Source organism: Culex pipiens, chromosome 2, assembly GCF_016801865.2.
Source record: "Culex pipiens pallens isolate TS chromosome 2, TS_CPP_V2, whole genome shotgun sequence".
Classification (NCBI taxonomy): Eukaryota; Metazoa; Arthropoda; class Insecta; order Diptera; family Culicidae; genus Culex; species Culex pipiens.
In genome coordinates this window covers 118,578,761-118,588,637 of record NC_068938.1, presented here as the reverse complement: position 1 = coordinate 118,588,637, position 9,877 = coordinate 118,578,761, and the positions used below count along the sequence as shown (strand labels likewise).

The window sequence follows — 9,877 nt, the reverse complement described above, 5'->3', positions numbered from 1 at the left end:
TTAATTTTTTAATTCTTTAATTCTTAAATTCATGAATTCTTAAATTCCCAAATTTTTAAAGTCTTATTTTTTAAAAAATTTCAAATTCCTGATTTGGAATTATTTTTTTTTAAATTTTTGATAGAAATCTAACATTTGTAACAACAATTTGTATTTTCGAATTTCTTAATTTCAGAAATTTTTGCTTTTGGAATTCGATTTATAATTTCTGATTTTTTTTTTCAATTGTTGAGCTCTTGAATCAATAAATACTTTAATATTAAAATTATTATTCAATTTTGCATATTTTTCATTTTGAAATACCAAATTTAAGATTTTATATTTATAGTTTTTTGGTCAGAAAATAGATATTTGTATGATAATTGTCAAGTTTTTTTCACTCTGGTTTACTTCATTTCGATCCCGGCAACTTCTTTTTTTAATGTAAGCAAACAATTAGGACATATAATGCAATTGGAAGCATGTTCTATCATACTAGAACATAGTTTCATTGATCAACAAAACGGCTAAAATTGGAAAATGAATAAATTAGATCCCCGCGGTGGGCTTGATTCAGTAGCCAAATAAGCTCCCAGCGGTGCGGAAACGTGTACACTCAAACCCCGATGGTTTGACACCAACTGTTGTCAAACGAACGGGGTCACTTTTTAGTTTGACACCCCTTTTACACGGAGTTGACACACACTACCAAACGTTTGTTTTGATAGTGTTCGTGAGCGCCGTGTAAAAAGTGACAGTTCGTCACTTTTTAGTTTGACTTTGACCAACCAACGGGGTACAAACTAAAAAAGTGTCAAACGAAAAAGTGACCAACCACCGGGGGTTGAGTGTAGTAGTTACGGGGATCCAACCGATAGGTTTGCCACGCAATTAGATCTCTGCGGTGGAGATGCCCTTATCAATTGGCTTTGCTGTACTTGAATTTTTTGACAAATCAAACGTTTGTGATTTGTTTTTGTTCGGTTTAATTTCCCCAAGTGCTAGATTTAGCAGTAAATACATAAGTTAAATTGGCATAAGTAAAATCTTGATTTTTGGACAAAATAAAAGACTTAGATAAAGTTCTTTGTCAAATAACTATTGAAAACTTACATTGATTTTAGGACGAATTTCATAAAATGCCTCTGGTGGTTATATCCGGACTTCCGGCAAGTGGCAAGTCCACCCGGGCAGCCCAAATCAAAGCGCACTTTGAGGGACTTGGGAAAACCGTCCACATTGTGTCCGAAAGGGACTGCATCCGGGTGGCCGGATACGAAAAAAACGAATACTTCCGGGACTCGCAGAAGGAAAAGCTAGTCCGATCTAGTGTTAAATCCCACGTTCTACGTCTGCTCAACAAAAACGACCTGCTCATTATCGACGGTGGGAACTACATCAAGGGCTACCGATACGAGATATTCTGCGCCAGCAAGAGCTCCCGAACGGCCCAGTGCACCGTGTACTGCGCCATCACGAAGGACCAGGCGTGGAGTTTTAACGAGGCGTTTGACGAACCTAACGAACGATACGAGAAGGATGTCTTTGAGGCATTGTGCTTGCGGTTCGAGGAGCCACAGCACAACAGCCGCTGGGATAGTCCACTGTTTACGTTGTTTCCGGAGGAAGATTTGCAGGGAGAAGCCATCTACGACGCCCTGTACTCACAGATTATCGTGAAGCCAAATTTATCGACGCAGAATGTAAGTAACGAGAGTTTAAGAGTACGAGGGACGTGATATTGAATTTGAGTTGTTGTTTCTCTCCGTAGCCTCCGCTAAACACGACAAACTTCCTGTTTGAGATGGACAGGATGACGCAAACCATCATCGACCAGGTGCTGTCGGCGCGGAAGCTCGGCCTGACGGGACCGGTGAAGTTGGCGAGCGATCCGAACGTGTCGGTGGACGTGGCGGCCGACGTGCAAGCTCCCCAACTTAACCGATGCCGGCGTCAGTTCTTGAACTACATGAAGCTACACACGACAACGGCGGTGACTATTGATAAAATTCCTTCGTTATTTGCTCAGTTTTTAAATACAAACTGTGCTTGAGAAAAAAAAATCTATTGTCAAACAAAACATTGTTGTTGATTTGCTTGAGTTGTCATGGTGTTCGCTAGTCCTGTTCCGGTTTTTGGCAAACCAGGTAAATACTCTTATATTCACTTTGATGCATTGAGGTAGGGTTCTGGCTGTATTTGGTTGTCACGTCGGTTTTATTTTTCTGAAAGTAGGCAACTTTAATTAACACGCTGCTTGTAATAATAAAAGCAAGCTATTTACCAGGATAATAAATCCACACGACTTAATGATGACGATCAAATCCTCGTACGTAGGCTCGATACTGTTTTCGGTCAACATGTCACTAAAGTGATAAAGTAAAGGTCCAAGATTGACCCAAATACCGCCAGGCTTCAGGATGTTGTAGATAATTTCCACAAAGTCAATTATGTTGTTCGCACAGTCAATGAAGAAGCAAGTCGCCACACAGTCCCAGTAGTTTTCATCACGGTAAATCTGCATAAAAAAGTAATTTCTTTCAAGCAACCGTGATTGTTTTGGGGATGTTGTCCTAGTACCTGGAGAAAATCACCCGCCACCATGTTCATGGTGCCTTTTGGGGGAAATTTTGTTGGACTCACATCGGGGAATGTGACCGCTTCGATTTGATTGCCTCTGCTGAGATTGTTAACGTATTGGTGAACCCAAGGGTAAAATGTGCACTGATTTTCTATGACACACCTGCAATCAATTTTGAATTGTATTTTAGATTAAAATACATTCATCCAACTCACCTGTTCAACACAAAGTTGGAAGCAATCAGCATGAACAGAGAAAACTCATTGCCCTCGCAGTAGTACCCTCGATAGGCGATCTCGTAAATGAGACGACCCAGGCCGGCACCAGGCACTAGGATTTTAACGTTTTCCACCGCACTGTAATGATGGAGAAAATTTCGTTAAAAATGTTATTCATACCGTCATACGTTTAAATTTAAACTTGCCCGTGTTTGTCTTGGAAAAAATCTGCAATTTCGTCTATGATGGGTTTGTAGCATTGATCCCGTTCCGCCTGCCCTTGCACGCTCCAATCGCGGAAGATTTGCTTGAGGGTTATTTGTACCTTGAAGAATGTAATAATTTAATGATATACCTTTTTTTTATTTTCACAAAAAAAAAAACCTTCTGAATGTCTTGGTTGCGAACTTTCGGTGTAACTGGCGGTTGAGACAAGTTTGTACTTTTAGAATCATTGTAGAATAGACAATCCGCGTCTTGAATGATGTGCTTAATAACCTGTTTGATATGAAATTAGATTATAGCTTAACAAAATACGCATCTTAGACTGAATTTTACCTTATAGTTTGCTTCGATGCAGTAGCGCACCTTCTGCAGATGGTCACGGTAATTGGCCAACATCGTTTGATGGGTTCCGGGCAGGGAGTTGAGGTAGGCCTCTTTACGATTAACATGGTTTAAAGAGTTTGCACTGGGGGAGAAAAGCATGTAAATTCAAGTTTTACCATCTCCCTGAATATATTGGACCAGTTCACTATGCTTGTCAACACCAGAAAATGTATTACAGATATTGAATAGAAAAATTAAAATTACAAGCCACGGTATCAACATTTGAATGAAAAAACTGTTTTAAAATGCATTTTACACCTGCCCAGTTGTTTTGTAATAAAAAAGTGTTTGCGGTCCTGTACATTGGAATTCCACAAATCAATGCCACTGTGCTGTCTTATGCTAACTAGATAGGAATCCCAGCAAGCTTAGTACAAGAGAGCACAGAGGCATCGACAAACTGAAAATATTTTTGATCGATCCCAGACGTGCTAAATATGATTTTAAACGCTGGAATATGTATTTCAAATAGTTTTCAGTTGATTAGACTCATATTTCCATTAAAATTTGGAAGTTTTTAAAAAAAAAAAAATTTTTTTGCCTCTGATTTTTCGGACTGATTTTGGAGGGGCTGGGAGCGACAAAAACTTTGAGGAATATTTGCAATGGCCTTAACTTTTATTTGCATCTATTAAAATTTTAATGCTGTTTTTTATCAGGTATGCATGTTTTGTGAATACATTATATGTAATAGTTATGAGTTCATCCTGAAATTGAACAACAAAAATGTTTACTCACCGGTAGCACCTGAAGGCCGCAATAATGTTGTAGAAGTTAATTCTCTCCTCCTCGTCGATTTCTTCGCTGTAGTCCGGCGTATCAACATCACAGGTCGACGGCTCCATGTTGCTAGACTTTGGCTTATTTATAGATTGTATTGATTTAGACCTGTTTGTTCACCGCACTATCTAATCTAGGCTACTGTACTGCAGTTAGAGCGTGAGTAATGATTAGCCAGGCAATGATAAAATGCGATTCATCAGCACTGCGTTGTTCTGCTACAAAAAGCTAGTTTTTTGTCGTTAGAAACAAAAGTCGTAAAATTTACCAAACAAAAACGGTTTAGCATCAGATGGATGGATGACAGACCGTTTGCTGACAGTTACACGCTTACACGCAAAATCCAGATAACACAGATCTGTGTAAAAAAATTACACAGATTGTTGAACATGTTCTAGCTGTCAAAACTGTGTAGTTTTATAACGCAGATCTGTGTAAAAAGTTACAGATTTCCGGTCAACACTGAAAATCAACATTACACACTGTTCAGTTCACTTTTACACACTTGTATGGGATTTTTCAGTTCAAGTATGATTACACGAAAGTGTGTAATCATACTTGAACTGAAAAATCCCATACAAGTGTGTAAAAGTGAACTGAAAAAAGTGTAATGCTGTTTACCAGTGAACCTCCCTTTCAAATCTGGGTGAAAAAGTTAAGATGGCGTCTTCCTGCAACATTGACGGAACTTGGTAAGATTTTTTCTGCTGGTTATTGAAATTGTATTTTTTTTTTAAATGATTTCCTATTCCAGATATTTAAGACAAACAGGCAACACAGATGCATCGCAAATCAAATGGAATCGGTCCCTGTGCATAGAAATGTAAGTTTTGTTTAATTGGTGATGTGGTCATCAATTCTAACCTAACTTTGTTTTCATTACTTCAGGTTTGCTCGGAAAGATACACCTTCCTACGTCAATTCCGCTTGAATGCGCCACTCGGATTCCTCGGAACTTCCACCGAATGAATGAACTGGTGCTTCAAGTGCAGCGGAATTATCTGCCGCGGAAGCTGCTCGACGACCTTCCATCTGGTCTCACAAGACGACATCTTCTTTGGCCCAATGTGTATAATTATTGTTAATGAAATGTAGTAAGTTTCACTAATAAATCATTCATGATGTTTGTTGGTACTGGGAGCACGGCTCGAACAAGATCACCGATACCCCTCGTCCTATTAATTGTCACATGTCGTCCAACAACGATAGGGAAGAATGTCACGATAAAAAGACAACATAATTGTGCTAGCAGACGTAATCACGTGCAGTAGCCGATCAAATTTTTGCTGAAATCAATAGGGAATTTATTATTTTATTATTTCTGCGCACCAATACTGTAAGTTTCTTGAGCTGGTGCCTAAACGTTGATTTAATACTTATTTACTATTAGAACTAGTGGTAAAATTCGATTGCCTTAAGCTGTCATCGAAGAGGTGTCATGGAAAGTCACCTAACTGTAAGCACAAATTATGTTCAGAGTAACATGCAGATTCTAATTTTTTACTTATGTTATAGCTTAAAAGCAACAGTGACAAATAAACAAACTGTTCGCTAAAAGACGCTGACTTTACTTCCTCCGGTGGCAACATTCTTTTAAGAGTTAGCGGTACAACAACACAAGAAACATAATGTCAACAGCATCAGCACCCGCAGAGATTCAGCACCGCTGTGCTAAATGCGGATTACCTGGTGCAAGTTCCGAAACGATCACCTGCGTACGGTGTAGCTATTGGTATCACGGAACATGTGGAGGTGGACGCGAAAATGTGTTGGATGGCAGTTGGGTGTGTGCGCCTTGTGTGGTGAGTGGATCTGGAAGATCCACTCGATCCGACAGCAGCTCACGATCGTTGAGAATAAAAGTGGAACTGCTAAAACTCGATGAAGAGAAGCAAGTCAGAGAGAAGCGATTGCAGGAGAAGCACGAACAAGAAAGGCGCGCATGGAAAGAAAAAGAAGAATTGGACAAAGAGTACCTCGATCGTAAATATTCTTTAATTTTGGCGGATACAATAGAAGGAGATGATTGCACAACTACTAGCAGCAGTTCAATATACCACCACAAAGGCCCACTGCGGATGGGAACAGTTTTGTTTACATCTATGCCTGGCAATACACATCACCCAAACTTCACAGTACCTCTTGAAGTTGGACTGAATGAACTTGGCCTTACAAATCAAGGTTCCTTCACAGTGTTCATACCAGCTCAAACATCCACGCCAGGACCGGGACAGGTTTCAATGGAGATTTGTACACCTGCTGTTCATCAACCAGTAGTGGAAACAGGGCTGAGCGAGCCAATTACGACGACGACAATCGGGAATCTGGCGGTTGTAGACCAGCGAGCGCCGTCCGGACAGATCCCGGTCGCGCCGAGCACGCAGCCTGTTGGAAATGCTACGGTGCCGCCGACAGTCCGATTCTCCGCGCCACTACCAGTTGCGTCAAATGTGCTGCCACCGCAGCCAGCAGGTGCGTCGAGTGTACCACCAACGGCAAACCAGTTCTTCGTGCAGGCTGCAGCGATTGGACAGATGCCGTTCGTGTCAAGCGCGCAGCTTGTTGGAACTGATACGTTGCTGCCCGCAGCAAGGTTCTCCGCGCCACAACAAGCGGCGTCAAATGTGCTGCCATTGCAGACAGCAGAAGCGTCAATTGTGCCACCGGCGGCTAACCAGATCCCGTTCGTGTTGAATACGCAGCCTGTCGGATCTGCTACGGCGGCGCCCTTATCACCGCATCCGTCAGCTTCAGATGTGCTTCTACCGCAGCCAGCAGGTGCGTCGTATTTGCCGCCTGCGGCAAATCAGGTCCCTCGGCAGACTTCTGCAATCGGTCCGATCCAGTTTGTGCCGAGCACGCAGCCTGTTGAAAATGCTACGGTGCCGCCCATAGTCCGATTCTCCGCGCCACTATCGGTTGCGTCAAATGTGCTGCCACCACAACCAGCAGGGGCGTTGAGTGTGCCAACTGCAACAAACCAGTTCTTCGAACAGACACCAGCGTCCAGGGAGTTCGTGTCGAGTACGCAGCCTGTTGGAAATGCTACCTCGGCGCCCACAGCCCTTTTCTCGGCGCCAATACCGGCGGCGTCAAATGTGCTGCAACCAAATCGGGCCTCGGGGCAGACTTCTGCAACCGGACCAATCCAGTTTGTGCCGAGCACACAGCCTTTCGGAACTGCTGCGGTGCCGCCCACAGTACGATTCTCCGCGCCACTACCCGCTGCGTCAAAAGTGCTGCCACCGCAACCAGCGGGTGCGTCGTTTATGTCATCTGCGGCAAGTCAGTTCCTTCCAGAGACAGCAGCGGCCGGCCAGATCCTATTCGTGTCGAGTACGCAGCCCGTCGGAACTACTTCGGTGCCACCTGCAGAGCGATTTGGAGCGCCTGGAAAACTGGGATCCCCCAGTATATTTTATCAGGATCGATTCCAGCAACAGATGGCAGCACGGCAGGTTGTCCCGATGGAACTACCCATCTTTACGGGCAACCCAGAAGACTGGCCGCTATTTATTAGTAGCTACCACCATTCAACGGAGATGTGCGGCTTCACGGACGCAGAAAATTTGATACGCTTACAAAATTGTCTTCAAGGATTTGCGAGGGAAACCGTTCAGAGTAATCTACTCCTTCCATCGACTGTTCCTCAAGTTTTGGAAACGTTGGAAATGATTTTTGGAAATCCAGCAAGGCTCATACAATCATTATTAGAAAAGGTGAAGAGTACTCCCTCACCGAAGGCCGATCGACTAGAAACACTGATCAGTTTTGGAGTCGTGGTGAAAAATTTAGTTGGACATCTGAAAGGAGCAAACCAACAAGCGCACCTGATGAATCCATCGTTACTTCGTGATCTGGAGAATAAGCTACCAGCCAACATTTGCCTGGATCTATAAGAGGAGAGCTGAGGTGGTTAATTTGGAGACGTTCAGCGAGTATATGACCGCGATCATCTCAGCGGTGAGTGATGTCACCCGATACTGCGATCTTGATCTAGCAAGGTTCAAGTACGAGAAAAAAACGCTTAAGAATTTCGAAAGCACACACAGCGCAAGCGATAGTGATGATCAGGAGTCAAGAGGGGATGTTGATCACTTTCAGGGGAAGCTTTGCTTTGCTTGCCAAAAACCGGGACATATACTGAAAAAGTGTCTTGAGTTTAAAGGCCTTTCTCTGAGCGACAGATGGAAAGAAGTTGAAGCACATAAACTGTGTCCTAATTGTCTTGTTCCACACGGTAAGTGGCACTGTCGGACAACTTCATCGTGCGTCGTCAGCGGTTGCTTCGGAATACATCATACTCTTCTTCATCCTGGTCATCCAACCGCAAGTTCGGAGCAGATCTTCGAGTCTCTGAGCATATCATCTTAACGGATTGTCGCACGGGTCGGGGCAACGAGCAGCATTATGCAGTATGGAATAGCAGTAAAGCTGGCTGATAGGGGCAGCTTTACGGGTCGGGGATTGTTGGTACTGGGAGCACGACTCGAACAAGATCACCGATACCCCTCGTCCTATTAATTGTCACATGTCGTCCAACAACGATAGGGAAGAATGTCACGATAAAAAGACAACATCATTGTGCTAGCAGACGTAATCACGTGCAGTAGCCGATCAAATCTTTGCTGAAATCTACAGGGAATTTATTATTTTATTATTTCTGCGCACCAAAACTGTAAGTTTCCTGAGCTTGTGCCTAAACGTTGATTTAATACTTATTTACTATTAGAACTAGTGGTAAAAATCGATTGCCTTAAGCTGTCATCGAAGAGGTGTCATGGAAAGTCACCTAACTGTAAGCACAAATTATGTTCAGAGTAACATGCAGATTCTAATTTTTTACTTATGTTATAGCTTAAAAGCAACAGTGACAAATAAACAAACTGTTCGCTAAAAGACGCTGACTTTACTTCCTCCGGTGGCAACATTCTTTTAAGAGTTAGCGGTACAACAACACAAGAAACATAATGTCAACAGCATCAGCACCCGCAGAGATTCAGCACCGCTGTGCTAAATGCGGATTACCTGGTGCAAGTTCTGCAACATGCAGATTCTAATTTTTTACTTATGTTAGAGCATCTCCACCGGTGCGCACATAAATGAGTGACTATTTTGTTCACCCACAGCGCTACTATTTTAGTTTAGTCACCCTTCCCACACCGGTCGTTGATAAAACGGGTTGGTAAAATAGTCACTGCCAACTCCACCGGGGGTGAGTATTAGCTTATTTTGACGTTTCGAAATAAAATTTGTTTTAATTTATTGGCATGACCAATTTGCCAAAATCTTCAAAGCCAAAAGTAATTATTTCCAAAAAAAAACTGGATTGATAGTAACCTGGATTGGTCCGGGTTCCCCGGGGAATGTTCCGTTGGAGGGACATTGGCAGCACCGTATGAATATGGGCAATATTGGTGTTAAATTTCACGATTTGCAATATTACATATGAAAATTATTAAAATTGACATTTCTAGTGGACCCGGATGGTTTAGGGTTCCCCGAGGGATGTTCCGTTGGAAAGACATTGGCCGCACCGTATCAATATGGCCAATATTGGTGTCAAACTTCACAATTTTCAAAATCACATGTAAAAATTACGAATACTGACATTTTAAACGGACTGGCCGGAACCCGGATGGTTCCGGGTTCCCCGGAAGATGTTCCGTTGGAGGGACATTGGCGGCTACGATGAATATGGGCAATATTG

General features: G+C 42.7%; 3 protein-coding genes across 4 annotated transcripts; 2 read left to right on the top strand and 1 right to left on the bottom strand.

Moving 5' to 3' along the window:
- Positions 1-911: 911 nt before the first annotated feature.
- Positions 912-2,059, top strand: LOC120419414 (protein KTI12 homolog). 2 transcript variants are annotated; one of them, XM_039582093.2, is made up of 3 exons: positions 912-1,019; positions 1,104-1,682; positions 1,751-2,059. In XM_039582093.2, the coding sequence occupies exons 2-3, from the start codon at positions 1,119-1,121 to the stop codon at positions 2,030-2,032; spliced, it is 846 nt and encodes a 281-aa protein (XP_039438027.1). In that variant the 5' UTR covers positions 912-1,019; positions 1,104-1,118; the 3' UTR covers positions 2,033-2,059. The 2 variants fall into 2 exon arrangements, with proteins under 2 accessions (XP_039438027.1, XP_039438026.1); XM_039582092.1 differs by having other exon boundaries at positions 951-1,682.
- Positions 2,028-4,503, bottom strand: LOC120419413 (carnosine N-methyltransferase). The gene is made up of 9 exons (XM_039582091.2): positions 4,436-4,503; positions 4,126-4,395; positions 3,337-3,469; positions 3,163-3,276; positions 2,985-3,103; positions 2,776-2,916; positions 2,560-2,722; positions 2,264-2,497; positions 2,028-2,204 (listed from the first exon to the last, which is right to left on the bottom strand). Exons 2-9 carry the CDS (start codon positions 4,230-4,232, stop codon positions 2,097-2,099), a joined length of 1,119 nt encoding a protein of 372 aa, XP_039438025.1. The 5' UTR covers positions 4,233-4,395; positions 4,436-4,503; the 3' UTR covers positions 2,028-2,096.
- A 362-nt stretch (positions 4,504-4,865) lies between these two features.
- LOC120419417 (BRD4-interacting chromatin-remodeling complex-associated protein-like) lies at positions 4,866-8,066 on the top strand. Its single transcript, XM_052706975.1, has 2 exons — positions 4,866-4,990; positions 5,056-8,066. The coding sequence occupies exon 2, from the start codon at positions 5,796-5,798 to the stop codon at positions 8,064-8,066; it is 2,271 nt and encodes a 756-aa protein (XP_052562935.1). The 5' UTR covers positions 4,866-4,990; positions 5,056-5,795.
- The last annotated feature ends 1,811 nt before the right edge of the window (positions 8,067-9,877 follow it).